General features: G+C 47.6%; 1 protein-coding gene across 1 annotated transcript in view; it reads left to right on the top strand.

Moving 5' to 3' along the window:
* The first annotated feature begins 15,353 nt into the window (after window positions 1–15,353).
* The window catches only part of LOC124690053 (mitogen-activated protein kinase kinase kinase 18-like), a 2,572-nt gene continuing 550 nt past the window's right edge, over window positions 15,354–17,375 (top strand). Inside the window, exon 1 of the mRNA XM_047223495.1 lies at window positions 15,354–16,560. Coding sequence (XP_047079451.1) covers window positions 15,354–16,560 — 1,207 coding nt within the window. The remainder of the gene's footprint in view (window positions 16,561–17,375) is intronic.

Raw genomic sequence — 17,375 nt, forward strand, 5'->3', positions numbered from 1 at the left:
CTACTTGCTCTTTCACATGTGTTGTTGACAATGATGGCATTAGCTTTCGCATGCTTTGCCCAAAATGCTTGCACTATTCCATGATCCTTGCATCCAAGATTGTGAACACTTGCTCTTTCTTATGCTTGGTATGCAAGAATGCTTATTTCATTGTCATGAAAAATGATGAATTGTTTCCTCTTGCTTGCGATATGAGGACTACTTGCTCTTTCACATGTGTTGTTGACAATGATGACATTATCTTTCGCATGTTTTGCCCAAAATGCTTGCACTATTCCATCATCCTTGCATCCAAGATTGTGAACAATTGCTCTTTCTTATGCTTGGTATGCAAGAATTCTTATTTCATTGTTAATGAGAGGGCCCCCATAGCCTTCTCAATTTTGGAAGATTCAAAGTTACCACATGCCACAAATGCACCATCATGCCATATGCACAATCGCCATGCATTTTACAAAAACTTGATTGACACTAATGGTGATGTGCACAAGACATGGCACATCATGATGGATGATGTGTTTATATACCATGCACACACGCTTTTTGTTTGGTCTATTGTGTGTATAGGTACAAGAACGACAATCTCCACCCCCACGGAGCATGAGCTGACGAAACGAGCACTAGAGAGCTACCTCAACAAGGATTTCAACAAGAAGATCGAACACCACACCGTACTCATGCTACCCGCTCACCGCACCAAACCCGACGGCAAGGACGAGATGCATCATCAAACTCATGATATTCATGCCAACGGGTATGTTCATAAAAGCCTTCACCCATGTGTGTTTCCGACAATTCTTGGCATGTTTGGGGTTTGTTCCAATGTTTCGTCACCCCTTTTGCGTCTTATGCAACATATCTTGAAACATCTTGTTGGCACAATGATTGTTGTATGTCTTGATGTATCATCATACACTCCAAGAATCTCAAGGACCATGTTATACATGTGAGAGACACCTTATGCATCTTGTGCCACTTTTCACACAAAAAGTTTCTCTCCTTTGAATTTGTCGTTTCATCTATGGCAATTGAAATGGATTCTTTGAAACTTGAGGATATTCATACCCGGCTCACGCCAAACATAATTTCCCAAACTAAAAGTTTCCATCGCTTTGCCATTGTACATAGCAATTTTGAGAATTTTTTTGCCACCATTACTTGCCTCTTGAATGTTCCATTTGTTTGGGACAACGCTACACAACACATGTTTGACAACTTTCAAACGAATTTCGCGCATGAAACACCCTTTGATTTACCAAATATTGAATACACCGACACTCTTTATGTCCCCATTTTTGCAAAGTGTCCCTTTGAGAAAGGACTTGATGCTTCGTATTTGCATGAGAGCTTACTATTCCTCGATTTTTTTTTGCCAACCCAAGTTTTCCATTCGAGATTTGCTTTTGCCCGAATTCTCGTTTGGATGCGACATTCTCTCTCCACCACTTCATGGGAGAACCATCATGGACTTCAATAAGGACGCCCACACCACGACGAACATCCATAAGGATACAAGGGCAACCATACACGAACATGTTCTTCGCCAAGCTACGAGGATCAACGACTACATCATCGACAACAAAAATTCCAAGTACTTGGTGATCATGACATTCACCATCTTGGTTCTCTCACCACATCATGGAGATGAGGAGGAACAAGAGTCGAGGACGACTCTTCCCCAAGGGGGGGGGGGAGATGATGCAGCCCCACTCACGGACGAAACTACATCATGGCCAACTTATCCCCAAAGTGAACCAATGACTCGAGCCCGAGTCAAAGCTATACATGATAAGGTGAATTCACTCCTTTCTACACTTGAACTCGACTCAACCTTGGACGGATTGCTACCTCACACCTATGTCTATGTGTCATTAGGTACCAATCTCGTCAAGGACCCGAAGGGAGCGTCAAGGAGCCGAGGAGAGGGAAGCCACATGGTTCAAGGAAGAAGAAGGGAAGACCGAAGAGAAGAAGAAGGGCTCCAGCCGCCGGCCACAGCACCAGGCCGGCACTGCCGCCCTGGCCGGCAGTGCCGCCCAACCAAGGCCGGCACTGCCAGTGGACGCACCCCGACACTGCCGGCCAATCTTCACCGACACTGCCGCCCCCACCGGCACTGCCGCCCCGAGCACGCCGACACTGCCGGCCCCATCAAAGTCAACTTCATCTCAACCGTCTATTTATCATCTATGGTCAGAAATACTTTATTGTAATGCCTTCACTACCCATGGACGGATCTGGGCCTATATGTATCTCTTCCCCCACCTCAATTAGGGTTTAGACAAGATTTGGCTTAAACTACTTTGAGCTTTGTCTCCCTAGAACTATGTTCTTTGTATCAAGGCACTCTTGAGGGATTTCTACTCTTCATGGATGATTCAAGGCTTCCCCCTCTTTCATCCAAGTTCTAGTTGGATCTCCATCACCAATCTCTCACTTCTTAGATTCTACCCAAGGGTCTCTCTAAGAAGTGGTTCTATTGGCTTGGTCTAACCTACCAAGGGAGTAAATTTGGTTTGTGTTGGGTTGTGTGTGTTTTGATTTGTGTTTGTGTGTGTTCTTCCCCTTTCCCATCCTTCCCCATCCACACACTTGGTCAAATTCGTGAGATCTGGGCACTCCCTAGCCCTTAGGCCTCATCAGTTAGTATGTATAGAACCCTATTGTCACGGGCTGCTTCATAATGGCGACTCAATCTATGGTGTTGCACACTAAGGGGTAACACTTTTGGTATTTTTATTTTGAGGGATCATCTTACAATGCTACCGTCGGATATCTAATACATGCATCTTAAGATAATAATCATAATAAGATCACACGAAATTAAAGGTGACATGACATGATCGTTGTCACGCCTTGATCTCCATCGTGCGCTCCGGAATAGCTCAAATGGTCCATGGTGCCTCCATGTCGGTAGTCTTCGAACACTTCATGAACTTACCTCGACCATATTATATCATATGCCCTCTCTCCAAAAAAAGTTAGACGCCTCTACTTTTATCTATGCATGTTTTACGTGGCTGTTAGGGTTGTCGCGGAATAACCGTTCATTACCTACGAAGTTTAGAACCACAACATTGATTAAATAATTCTTGCTCACAGTCCCTTGTTCAGGGCCCTACGTATGCAAAAGCCACGCCGCTGAAGTAAGAGAGACAGACACCCCCTAGCCGCATATATGGTACAATCCATATGTCAAGTGCAGAACCAGTTTCGTGTATGTGTACGCATGAGGTCGGTCGGTGCCGCTTCATCAAACAATGCCGGAGTAATGAGCAATCGCACATGAGAGGGTAACGATTAGAGAATCAATGCCCACATATATGTATGTGTTATAGCTGTACAAATACATCTACGCATAGATCGCTCTGATACCGCTTTAGGGTTTCGCTGAAGAAAACAAAAATTGCTACGACAAAATAACACAGCCAAGACCTATTCTATGGAGGTTCAAAGCAACAGAGGGGATCGGTGTTCAAACCCTTGAAGACCGAAAAACATAATGTTCATGATCGATGAAGTTGTACGTCGATGCTGACCTCAAGGTAGTGAAGAAGTCCAACAATGAAGCGCTCCAAGCGCGCGCCCGCAGCTTCTACACTCGTACGATGTATAGACGGCTCCCGGGCTCCGGTCCAGCGAAACATCGAAGGTAGAAGATTCGGACCGGTGTTCCAGAGCAGCATGACGGCGTGGGGGTGGTGGAGAATACCCCAACCTATGCACGTTCTAAAACTTAGGGAACACACGTGAGGGAGATGGGGAGGGAGAGGGAACTCAATGGCATGCATGAGGAGAGCCCCAAGGGGCTCTTTATATAGGGGGTGGAACAGGAGAGGGGGCCACCAAGGGGCAGCCACCCCCCTCCATGCGCCGCTGACCCCCCCTAGGAATAGGATTTGCGGTGGATAGCCCACCTTGGGCCACCATCCCACCCTTCCCCTAGGGTTTCAGCTGGCCCCCTTTTATTGGGCTGCCAATGGTGGCCTAATTAGGGGGGTTTGTAAGGGTAATTTACCCATATGTTTGTTTTTGGTAATTGATGACAATTTGTATGGACTAATATTTCGATTGAGTTTTTGTTTGAAGGAATACTCCATAGGTTTTTCTTGAAGTCCATTTGTTGGATTCAAGATAGTTGATGTCAAGAGAGAAGGTTTGGCTCGAAGTCGGTGTCACAATCCTCCAAGCCTCATGAGTTGAGCTATTGGTGACCAAGACCTAGAGCATGCAATCAACCGAGGTGTTCCGGCTTGAATGAAGTATGAGCATTGTTATCAAGTTCAAGCGGAATGCGGGTAATTCTCTTGCCCTCTTATGGTGTCGGTTCACGATGTGAAAAGAGAGAGGAAGAGCTCGAGATGGAGTTCGATAGAGAGCTCAAGGACGGAGCTTAGAAAAGTGTGACAAGGTAGTCTCCTCTTTTCGGTTTTTCTTGAGTATAGGACCCGCACTATTAAGAGGAGGTCGGAGTCTTTATTTGGTTCTTTTGATCAAATCACCTTTCTCTTTCATCCCATTCGTTTGGCATCTTTCATCCCTTTTATCTTCGCCACCATATGCCGCCTTTGATCCCCTCTATTCCGCATCTCCAAAGGTGGCTTGAATTTTTCGCTCGGTGTTTGTCATTTCTTTTCTACCACTTTATGTTCGCCTCCAAAAACTTTCGCCTGTTGCGTCTATCTTGGTTCTCTCCAATATTTTCTCCACCATTAGTCACCTTTGGTTCTTCTCGTCTCGTGCCCAAAGTTTTCTCGGTTTATGCCAAAAGAAAATACAAGAAAGAAGAGAAGAAGAAGAGAAAATAGAAAAAGAGGAAAAACAACAAAATTGCATAGTTCAGCCGTCCCCCTAGCCGGTCAAACCGGACGGGCTTCCTCCACGCAGCACACCCCAATCCAGTGGGTTTGGCCGGTATGAATAGGCCTCAAGCCGGTCATACCGGGCTGACCCTTCTCCCGCGAGCGCCCCGAGCTAGATCCGCTCCGCATGCCGCACATCACACACGCACGCGCAGCTCAGCGGCTCGCTCTGCTCGCCGTGCCCGCTATGCGTATCGTTGTTGTACCTCCTCGCGCGTGCAACCTCCCAGTAGCCCCGGCCTCCAAAATCATCAAAGACCAGTACCGCGCCGATGGTACCGGTCCAACCTGGCCTGTGGTACTGATACGTCTCAAACATATCTGTAATTTTTGATGCTCCATGCTTGTTTTACACCAATTTATATATGTTTTGCTCATGCTTCGTTGCACTTTTATACATTTTCTGGCACTAACCTATTAACAAGATGCCACAGTGCCAGTTCCCTGTTTTCTGCTGTTTTATATTTCAGAAAAGTTGTACAAGAAATATTCTTGGAATAGGACGAAACAAAAGCCGAATTTCCTATTTTACCAAAACGAAGATGGAGTCTAGAGGAGATACAGAGGGGGGGGGGGGCAGGAGCCGGCCAAACCAAGCCTAGGCGCGGCCTGGCCTTGGCCCGCGCCTAGGGGTGGTGTGGGGCCACCTGGCACCCACCACATTGCCCTTCCGCCTATAAATTGCCTCTGATGCGAAAACCCTGAATCATCCAGCCTCCATCCATGAAAAGTTCCATCGCCGCCGCTATCGTCCAGACGAGTTTTGGGGGTCAGAAGTTCATGTTCCGGCACCCTGCTGGGAGAGGGATTGACCCCCGGAGCCATCTCCATCGACTCCACCACCTCCACTTCGACTCCATGATGGTTCGTGAGTAGTTCCCCCTTGGACTACAGATTCTCGGCTGTAGCTAGTTAGTACTCTCTCTCCCATGTACTTCAGTACAATGATCTCATGAGTTGTTTTACATGATTGAGATCCATATGATGTGATTGGTGTTTTGTTTGCTGGGATCCGATAAATTGTGGCATTGTGATCAGATTGTTCATCATATTATCATACTACTTTTATTTAATATGTTGCATGCTCTCCGGTACTTGTAGTTACCTTGATTAAGTAGTTGCCTGTATCTCCAAGAGGGAGTATTTATGCTCGATAGTGGGTTCATGCCTCTAGTTTTCTGGAAGAGTGACAATAACTTCTATGATTGTAGATGTGTTGTTGCTACTAGGGAGAAAATAACAATGTTTTATCCAAGGATAATTCTATTGTTTACTTTACACACATTGCTTAATGCGATAATCTGTTGTTTGCAACTTACTGCTGGAAGGGGTTCGGATGATATCCTGAAGGTGGATTATTAGTCATAGACGCAGTTGGATTACGGTCTATGTGTTATGTTATAATGCCCAATTAAATACTATAGTAACCTTTATCTTATCATAGCATGCATTGTCATGCCCTCACAATTATCAATTGCCCAACTATAATTTGTTCACCCAACACATGTTATTTGAAGAGTTATCATTAGTGTAGATAGCTGGGAACCCCAGTCCTTCTGTCATCATCATTTCTCTACAGCCTACTACGCACTGGAATATTTTCTGGTGCCATCGACTCTATGTTACTGCTACTGCTGTTGTGTTACTATTGCCATTGCTCTCATATTACTGTTGCTTTCACATCACCCCTGTTACTAGTGCTTTTCCAGGTGCAGCTGAATTGACAACTCAGTTGTTAAGGCTTATAAGTATTCTTTACCTCCCCTTGTGTCGAATCAATAAATTTGGGTTTTACTTCCCTCGAAGACTGTTGTGATCCCCTATACTTGTGGGTTATCAGGTACCGGCTGTAACTGTGCGACGCATCCGGCCTGCCTCGACCGGTGCCTCCGGGCCGTCACCCTGGCCACTGGTCTACCACCACCTCCGTGCATGTGAACGTTTGGCCGCCCCTAGCGGTGATACCGCCCTCAACTTGGTGGTACTAACGACTGAGCTGGTGGCCAACAAATGGGTTCCCCCCATGAGTATAAAATGAGGGCTTCCTCTCCGAAGCGACAACGACTCAAAAATCCTCTTTGACCTCCATTGTTGTGAGCTTCATTTGCCCGTGATCTCTCTACTCCCCCACTCAAATCTCCTAATACTTGAGGATTTGGTAGAGAAGACCTAGCCCCATATCTCCACCAAAGGAATTTGTATTTCCCTTTGTGGTTCTTTCTGATTCTTCGTGAGGTGACCTCGAAGCGAGTCTTTGTGTAAGGCTTTGTGGTTACATCTTGGGAGCCTCCATTGTGGATGTGTGCCCCAAGCTTGGTGTAAAGGTTCCGGTTGCCACCTTCAAGGCTACCGCTTAGTGGTTTGCCCGTCGGAGAATAAGGTGAGGCCTTCGTGGCGTTGGTAGGCCTTCTTGGCACCACACCTCTCCAACGTAGACGTACTTCCCCTCAAAAGGAAGGAAATATGGGAATCAACCCTTTTGTCTTCGTGTGCTCCTCTCTCAGTTACCTCTATCCTTTTACCACACCTTACTACTTGTATCTTGTATCTTGTTTTGTTGTTTGCATCTTGTCACATAAGTAAATTCACATATTTGCATATCTAGGAAAATTACTTTTGTGTCAAGCCTAAAATGAAAAAGAATTAAAATTTGAATAGAACCTAATCAAGCCCCTCTAGGTTCCATACGATCCTTTCGAGAAGGGCTAGGTGGATGACGCAAGGCGTGACTTGGAGCTCAAGAAAGTCGCGTGAGTTCGGATTGAAGGTGGAGATAGACCCGACTATCTCGAGGTCAATAAAAGGTGGGCCTGAAAGGGCAGTGTATACAAAAGTTCATGAGTTTCCTAGCCATAGTTCTCGATCAAAAAAATCTTTGAAAGCGATGTGGCGCACGCGAGAAGGCGTTGCTGGACCAGAGGAGAGGCTCCGGTCGGTTTAATCGTTGTGACCTAAGCCATCTAATTAGCAGCTATTCATGGGAGATTAGTGGGAGGACCAGATGTCTTCCACAACTAGGTTCAAGGTGATGAAGTTCGATGGTTCATGCAACTTCCCACTATGGTTGTCGAGAGTCAAGAATTTGCTGGGTAGAAGGGACTTATGAGGATGATTAAAGCTGATGCGGTGAAGCCTGTCAAGATGGATGCTGATGACTGGACTGAGATGCAAATAAGGGCCGCTATACCATAAGGCTGACTCTAGATGTTCAGGTTCCGTATCATGTGATGTATGATGAGTCACCGAGTGTAATCTCGAAAGATGTTGGAGGCGCAGCTTCTTGAACAATACTACACCCATGAACTTGTATCTGAAACTGGAGTTGGATGGCTTGAGGATGCAAGAAGGGGCAGACCTTACAGAACATGTCAATGCCTTCAACCGTGTGGTCTCATACTTGGCACATATTGAGTTAAGGTGGAGGATGAGGACAACTCTTAGCCCATGCTTACTTTGTAGCCTAAGTCCTACAAGGGCATGGCTGCTACTCTGACGTACCACAAGACAAACATCGCTTCAATCGAGGTACAGACTGTGTTCTTATCTTATGATCAAAGAGAAAAGAAAACTTATGAGAAAGGTGTTTTTTCAGGTGCTCGTGAGGTCAGAAGAAGGGAAATTCGCGGTGTTTTCATTGTAAGGATTAGGGTCACATCATGAAGAATTTTCCAACACACAACAAGCTTGATGGAGCTATGAATATTGATGTTACCTCTACAATTGATTTTGATAGTGAAGTTCGGCCTTAGTAAGAGAATTATTTGATGAAGTGTGTGTGTTGGATTTAGTGAGCTCTTGTCATGTGACTTCTAACAAGGAGTGATTTGCTACCTACAACTCTAATGATTTTTGAACTGTCTATGAAGTCACTGGTGCGCCTCATCGCATTGTGAGAATGGAAGATATCGAGATCAAGACTAAAGATGGTAATGGCTCCAGGATGTTAGATATGTGCCAAGGGCTCAGAGGACCTTATATCACTTGGGGAACTCCATGTTAACAATTATGTATATTGTGTTAACAGGCACAAGTTGAGCATGCGAGTCAAGAAGAACAAGAAGTTGGTGCTGAAAGAACCTGTACAAGGTGCATGTGAGCATCATTCTAGATGGAGCCGAAGAGGAGGAAGCGAAGGGATCGGCCTAGGAAACCGAGTCCGATAAGTATTCCGACGCTAGATCATAGTGAGCAAGAAGGGAAACCAAATTCAACATACACATGTGTTTGCACAAAGATGATGGTTTGCAAATTGGTGAAATATTATGCTAAGGTGGAGATTGTTGAAGTTATGTCGAATATGAGCATAGGCTGTGTGTTAAACTTAGAATGTGTGGGTAAGTTATGCGTTGAAATCGAAGTCTTAACCTGGACCTAATATATATATGCAATGGTCTAATTGCGTTTTATGCTAACATTTACCATCCTGCTCAAGTTCACCGTCCGCTAGTCATATCTCCTGAAGCACAAAAAAAAACCTTTGTTACTTGTCAGCTCACCTACATGATAGCAAAATGGACAACTCCATGAAGTAATCACAGCTAAAAGAACAGACACAGTGGCACAACAATGTCACCCAACAATCGCATAGGTGGCACCAAAACCGCAACGGTTAGGATACATCTTTGGTACACCAGCTAGCGGCAGCTCTTTCCCGCTAGCAAGTAGCAGAGCCATCACAAAATTCCGGTGGCATATTCTGCGAGAGACAGTGGATAATAGGTGGCCACGTCGATCTCGTCTCCCGTCCTCCCAAAGCGCAAGTAGCAGTAGCAGTAGAGTTGCTGGATTTTAATGAAATGTGGGATCGATGAGACAGGCGGAGAAATGGTTGCGGTGACGGCAGAAAACGTGCTGGAAATCCCGGTTGGTGTGGCCGCCCTACCACCACAGCTGCTGCCGCTCGCCCTGTCACTGTTGAGTTGATGCGGGATCTAGTGAGTGGTGGTACTAACCAGCCTCGGTAGCTTCAGAGTGTGGCCATCAACGACCCGAATCCTGCTACTAAACCTTCTTCTGCTAGCGTGTAGCAACCTTGTCGCTTGAGCTGTCCTGTCATCTGATTTCCTGTGAACAAACCAAGACTTATTTGGGGATTAACCAGCCGGAATGTCAGGATGCAGGGAATTCTGCAGGACACAATGCAATTCCGTAAAATTCTTAGATCATAATCAAGGCATAAGATTATGTTAAGTGCAGTAGATGATAGTTGTGCGAAAGCAACAAGTTAACCGTTAACCACATCATACTAGCTAGCTGCTACAAAGAGAACAAATAGTATGTGCGCTTTATCAGCCGAGCTGGGAGTAAAACTTTAGGGTTCTTTACTTGCACACTATGCTTGCTTTGTCTCCCATCTTGCTCCTCCAGCTCCAGATCCCATATCCCTTCTCTTCCATGCCAAGGCGTCGGCAAAATGCAACAGCAAAAATAACAAAGAAAACAGAAATTCCACGGACTTTACAACGGGGACTGCGTGCGGATTGCATTAAGCAGCTGCGGGACAAGCAAGGGGATTAGCTTACTAGCTGAATATCTTTTTGGAAGATCACTCCCTCAGTGCCCAGTGCTTCCCCTCGCAAAGCAGGACTCGTTCTTTAATTGGCCACCCTATTAAACAACGAACCTCCTGCTAACTGCGTCAGGAAATAATACACATAGCCGCAGCATGCAGGCATGTGTGACACACGAGCCGCGAGGCGATTAACAGCGCGATTTAGTTAAATCTGAACACGCGATTGACTTAGCTCAGCTGATGTGTTAGTTAGATCGTTGATCACAACTTGGCCTCGTTTCCCTTAATTATGTTTCGCGAGGACACAAGCTAGGAAATCTCAATCTGATGCGTGCTTGAAGCTCGGAGCTGTCGCTAAACCAGATCTCTGCGCAGCTTAACGATGATCTGCACCGACGACTACGTACCATAGGAGCGAAATAGAAAAGCGGCCCTTTGATTTTATAAGTAAGCATATGATCAAGCAGAGGAGACACTTGCTTTAGGAAAGAACACGACTAAAACGCCGTGGCCTAAATATAGTGCTAGATAGTGGCTATGCGTGCTGTATTTCACATGGTATCCTAGCGTAGAACGTCCCGGATCGGAACCAGATAGCAATATGTACTGGCTGTGCGGCTGCTTGGGCTGGTGGTGGTGGTGGCGCGCCGGTGCGGCTGCTTCGGCGGCGCAGCTCAGCGCAAGGGCGGCTGGGAGCGGCGGACTGCGGCGGCGCGGGTCTGGCGCGGCTGCAGTTGGCGGCGGGCGGGGTGGCCCGTCCAGGCCCGATCTGGCCCAAGATGGGGGGCGCGGCGGGCGCGCGTGTGTGTGGTGTTGGGGTGCTGTGCCCGGCCACCTGGATGATGCTTACCCTGCCGGGCCGATCTCCAGAGCCGTACTGTCTGTCCGCCTGCTTCGCCTTCTATGGCCTACTGCAAGGACTATCTTGGCCGATTCGTTCGGGCGCCGCCAGTTCTTCTCTAAGGTCGCCATGGGCTTGGCGACGTCGGCTTAGCGAGGCGATGATTTTCTGAACCTCCTTCGTCATCGTTGGGCGGCGGATAGCGGCGTGGGGGCCGCTTCGAGGAATAAAGGTGGCGGTTCTAGGATTCTTCTCGCACCAAGTTTGAAGATCTGTCGGATGTTGTTCTCACCAGTCTGGGTGGATTGACATGTTCCGGAAGGGCCTGTCGGCGAAATTCATTGTGCGAGTAATGCCTGAAGATTGCTGGATTGGATGGTTTCGGTCGTGCGCACTCATGTTTTTATTTGGCCGTTTGGTTTCAAAGGGAGCGTTTCGAAACTCGGCTGGCTGTTAATACCATGGAGTTCGTTTTCTTTCCATGGTGCTAGCAGGGAAGGTCATCAAGCCGAGATCGGTGAAACAGTTATGATGGTCAGATCTTGGTGGTGAGGTGGAGTTGGCTTGGTGCTTCGTGACTTGAAACAACGACTGGTATGTGGGGACGGCTGCACAGGAGAAGTTCAGAGCCATTAGCGTATGATGTCTTGTAATTGGTATCTCCGTGATATTAATATATGCTCTTTATCGGAAAAAATATGTATTGGCTGTATTACGAGTGATGAACTAAGACGAGTATTTAATTGCACGCCCTGATCTTCAAGCAGATTTCGTTGCATTCAAAATCAAGGCTGATAAAAATATATAAATGAGGATGGTGGGGACATTTGATCATTGCAACATTTTTCTTTGGAATTCGATTATTTGCCACACCATCACCACATATCGACATATCAGTGACGCATGGTGTGCCAAATATTCAAATTGCAAAGAGAAATGTGGACAATTTTCAAATCCCTTAAGGATGGTGTGTGGGAAGAACTTATCCGAAATAAATAAAAAACACCCGGGACCAAAACCCTTGCTCAAATTTAGTAGGAACCAGGGGACTCAGAAATCAAATTCGGCTCATGGGTGCATCTGAACACATTGTGTGAAAACACATTTCAAAATGTTAAAAAATAAAATTTTGCATGTACATCTACATATTCTATGTCCCCTTCACCAGTTTTCCGGAAAAATTAATATTTTTTGTGTCCCCTGTAAAAAAGATAAATTTTTAATGCTCCGGCATGACAATTCATGGAAATTTTTTTTGTCTGTTGACACATGCCACATGAAATGTTATTTTTCTAGAAAACTTATGTGCATACATAGCATGTTCGGAATACACATGAAATTTTATTTCAGAATTTTTTGGCATTATAATTTTTTTATTTTTATGCATTTTCAAAATAGATCCATGGGTTTTTTTGTGTGTCTCTTGTAAAATAAATAAAATTTGATGCTTCAACATGATTATTCATGGGATTTTTTCTTACACAGGCCACATCACAATGTTATTTTTCCTAGAAAAATTATGTATGAACATAGTACTTTATTTCCGATTTTTTTGATATTTTAAACTTTTGTTTTTATGCATTTTTCACAATAGGTTCATATCAGACTCCCAATATTATACTAGTCTTCCTTCGGGACCGGTGGCTTGTGTATACCTGACCTTGCGTGCACTGCGATCAGTCTTCAATATGTTGGCTTTGGAGGATGCATACTGACCCCTTGCGACCTTAGCGTGGGCTTTACATGCAATTCTCCGGAGATGAGCAGTTTGTTTGTACTTGATACAGTAAGATCTCATTTTTTACGAGCTATCCATATCTAATATAAAAGTTCGCCAACAGTACAAAGCATCGCAAATAGAAATAAAAATTACATCAGTGTCCTTGAACCACCTAACGATCACTACCACCCGCCAGAGCTAGTTGCTGACGTGTCGCTGCCGCCACTCCCTCACCTGGAGCCATTCTGACTTTCTTGTGACAAGCGTGAAGTGTTCGTGCACATGTCCTTAAGGACCAGGGCACAAAGGCCTAAGTTGTCGTTATTGAACCCTTGAACCCGCTGACACCAAACATGCAACACATGTAGACAAAACAAGATACACTACTCCAAAGGGAGCAGAAAGTAGACAATTCCCCGCCCTACTTAACACCAACCAATGAGATTGCCATCAAAGAGGTGGTTAAGGAGACGGCGAAACCTTTTTTTTTTTGTTCCGCACAATACCACCATAGCGACCATAACCTCGTCTTAGGTTGATCAAACTCTAACTTTAGAGACCTAACAATAATGCCGAGCGCAAGTTCGAGGTCTCAACACCGTCACACCACTTTAGGAGGAAACAGAGGAGGCATGAATTATGATTTGTTAGAAGGATATAGAGGGGACAGGTGGCCGCTAGGGTTTCTTCTCTTACTTACCTGGTTATAGTTTTCAAGGTGGGTATAGTAGGACCTCACGTTATCATTTGATTGAACAAATGACGAAACAATAAGGTATCTTGCCCTAATTACCGAGTAATTTCATCCCAAAAAATGAATAGATGCGCTGAATATGGAGGTACTGATAGCGATTGGCTTCAGTATTCGTCCATTCAATCTTCTGACCAGAAGAAGCAACTAACTGCATAAATGTAGGATTATATCAGGGATATGAAGATATCCTATGGATAGTTTGTATTTATATTCTGTACCGACAAATGGAATGCAGACGCAGTAGGTATAAGCATCAGCATCATGAAGTTGAAAGAGGAAGATAACTAACCTATTTTGTTTGCCGCTTTGGCCTCACAAATAAAACATGATAATATAATCTAGACAATCCTTGAGTGCAAAGCCAAAGGTTACTTGTGGAGAGAAAGGGGGACCTGTCAAGCAATTGGGCGATGCTTCAACTGTGGTGATAACTGCGTCCTTTTGCTTACAGCTCGACATGCATTTTAGTCCAATAGGTCGTTGGAAGAACCAAAGCGAAAGGCATGTAGGAGAGGAATTCCATGTTCAAGCCGTAATGAGCGTACAGCATAGCACAACTAACTTTGTTTTTGCCCACTTGTCCTTCAAAATCTTTCAAAATCTTTCAAGCTTTCCAAGTCTCTTCCCCCCCGCGTCGCCCTCCTCTGGCGACCAGGGGGGAACCATAGCCGCCGCCGCCTCTTGGGGCCTCGCTTTGGATGTCCTCCGGACAAAGGGACTCGTGGTGCGTTTTGGTGGTTTTTCGGCGGAGGCGGGTTCGTCTTCGGCCAGGCGGGGCGCGGCCTCGGGGCCGGCGTGGTAGTGGGAGCGGTGGCTCCGGTCTTTCGCCTCCGCCTGTTGCGTTGAGGTGTGGTGTCGACCTGGCTGGTCGTCGACCCGTGTGGAGCGCAGCCTCGGGGCTGGCGTGTGGTGTCGTGTTGTAACGGTTTTTCGGCCAGTTTTCCTCATAAACGGGCCAACTCTTTTCTCCTATATCAATGAAAGGCAAAGCTTTTGCCTCGTTTCAAAAAAAAAAAAACAAACTGCTTCTATGAGGCCATAAATATTTTGTTCTGGAATGCAGACATATAACCAATCCTCAACTATCTAGAGTATTGCTTAACGTATACAGGTACTCAACTCAACCAGAATACACAAGACATGAATTTAAAACAAAAGGCATTTCCAGCCACATGAGCTTGGCAAAACCTGACGGCAACATGGACAAGTGTCCCTTTGCTCCTCTGTGTCTATGATAATAGATACTAGTAAGAAGAAGAAGATGATATAACAAAGAAAGAGGAAAAATATTATCCAAAAGTCCTAATGTTTTGTTAGGTAGTACGGAGTAGCTCCTTGTGCCATCTCCCCAAGATTGCCTCCACCAGTCATGTGTAGCCAAGTGGAGAATCTCCTTGTGCCAGCTTGGAGTCTCTCACCCCCTTTGTTTGCCTTGTTGCTTTGGTTGGACAGCCAACACTTAGCACATTCCAATGCCAAAGCATCATCCTATACAGTAGGAGTAGTAGGTATAAATATTCGGAGGGTGATACAAACACCAGAAGGCAGGCAGAAGCAAACACAGCTCCACATATCCAGCTGCAATCGCCTCTTCAAGACCGCTAGCTAGTACCGACAAGAAGCAACAAGGAGTGGAAGGTTGAGCTCCATCAATTGTTGCAAGGATGGGCATTCTTGGCGATTGGCAGCGGGGTCCGGTGATCGGCCGCGGAGCGTCGGCGACGGTGTCGATCGCCACGGACCGCGTCACTGGCGACGTGTTGGCGGTGAAGTCGGTGGGGATCGCGCTGGCGGGCGTCCTGCTGCGAGAGCAGAGCGTGCTGTCCGCCCTGAGCTCACCGTACGTGGTGTCGTGCGTGGGGTCCGGTGTGTCGGCGGCATCGGATGGTAGCGGCTACGAATTGTTCCTGGAGCTGGCGCCAGGCGGGTCCCTGGCGGACGAGATCAGGCGGTGCGGCGGGCGGTGCGAGGAGCCCCTGATCCGGTCGCGCGTGGGCGATGTCCTGCGCGGCCTGGCCCACGTCCACGGCTCCGGGATCGCGCACTGCGACGTCAAGGCGCGGAACGTGCTTGTGGGCGCGGACGGGCGCGCGAAGCTCGCGGACTTCGGGTGCGCGCGGCGGACTGTCGAGGCCGAGGACCTCGGCAACAGTAATGCGGCGGCGATCAGCGGCACGCCGATGTTCCTGTCGCCCGAGGCCGCGCGCGGCGAGGCGCAGGGCACGGCCGCGGACATCTGGGCGGTCGGGTGCACGGTCATCGAGATGGCCACCGGCGGCGCGCCGTGGCCGGGGCTCAGCAGCCCCGCCGCGGCGCTCCACCACGTCGCCCGCTCCGAGGACGTCCCCGAGGCCCCCGCGTGGCTCTCCGGCGAGGGGAAGGACTTCCTCGCCAGGTGCCTGGTCAGAGACCCCGCCCAGAGGTGGACCGCGGAGCAGCTGCTTCAGCACCCGTTCGTCGCATCCACGGAAACCAATCCCACCTCCAACTCCAACTCCAAAGCTGCGCCGATCGAGCGGTGGGTTTCGCCCAAGAGCGTCCTCGACCAGGGCTTCTGGTTCTGGGAGGAGGACTCGTCGTCGACGACGGTGCCCGCCGACCGTGTCCGCGCACTGGCGTCCGCCGAGTCGCCCGACTGGACCTGGAGCGGCGAGGAATGGATCGCCGTCTGCTGCACGACCACGACGGACAGCAACGACACGGCCCCGGAGAAACTGGACGCGGAAACGACGGAGGCCGCGGGCGGCAGCAATGCCGACGATGAGCACGTCCCCTCCTCATCCCGTTCCGACGGCGCCGGCGTCGGCGGCTCCTCCTCAAACGTGACGCACGGCGGCAGTAGGTCGGGTGACGACGGCAGTAGCTGGAGCTGTACATCCTCGTGCCTGTGTTGTAACGGCGTGGTTGATTGTAGCAACAAGTTGGCGATCCGGAGCAATGGATGGCATTGGCCGTGTCCGAGCTGGCAGTTACTTTCCCGCGTGCTGTTTTCGCTGTCCGGGCCGCCGCGGGGACCTTTTCGTCACAAGCCGGGCGTGAGCGGAGCCGTAATTAGGAGGAGGTGCGTGCCGGTGGTTACAGCGTACTACTCCACCAAGAGCCGACAATTAACCTCGGCACACTTTGCCATTGCGATCCACCAAACAGATTACTGGTCCGATTGCATTGCGCCAGTTTGTTTCTCTATACCGAATCTATATCTATCTATATCTATATCTATACCTATTAATAAAGAAAGTAAGGTTTCTTCCCTATTAATTCGTCGTTATGGAATTACCCACAATTTTCAAACAAAATTACCACAACTGCCACCGCAAAACTGATAAAACGATTCACCCATCCATCCATGCGCCGACCTCCGTCGAACGTGTGGATCTGGTTCGTCGTTTCTGTTCAGCCTGGAAATTTAATGGAGTGAAGTTTGTTTTAAACCTTAAGTTTGTAGGGCTGGTTCGGATCAAACCCTCAACTTTCAATCCCTAAAATGAGCACCCTGAACTCATGCATCCCGGTCATTCCCAGCCTGACGCTCGTTTCTCCCGGGATCTGCTGATGTGGCAGCAGTCAACGCTCGGACTCCCGACTCTACAAACCTGAACATTTCCTCTCCCATGATCTTCGGAAGCGACGGCGATCATTTTATCGGGCATAGCAGGGGCACGAGCACGAACATGTCATGGCTGCAC

The sequence above is a fragment of the Lolium rigidum genome, chromosome 2, assembly GCF_022539505.1.
Source record: "Lolium rigidum isolate FL_2022 chromosome 2, APGP_CSIRO_Lrig_0.1, whole genome shotgun sequence".
Classification (NCBI taxonomy): domain Eukaryota; kingdom Viridiplantae; phylum Streptophyta; class Magnoliopsida; order Poales; family Poaceae; genus Lolium; species Lolium rigidum.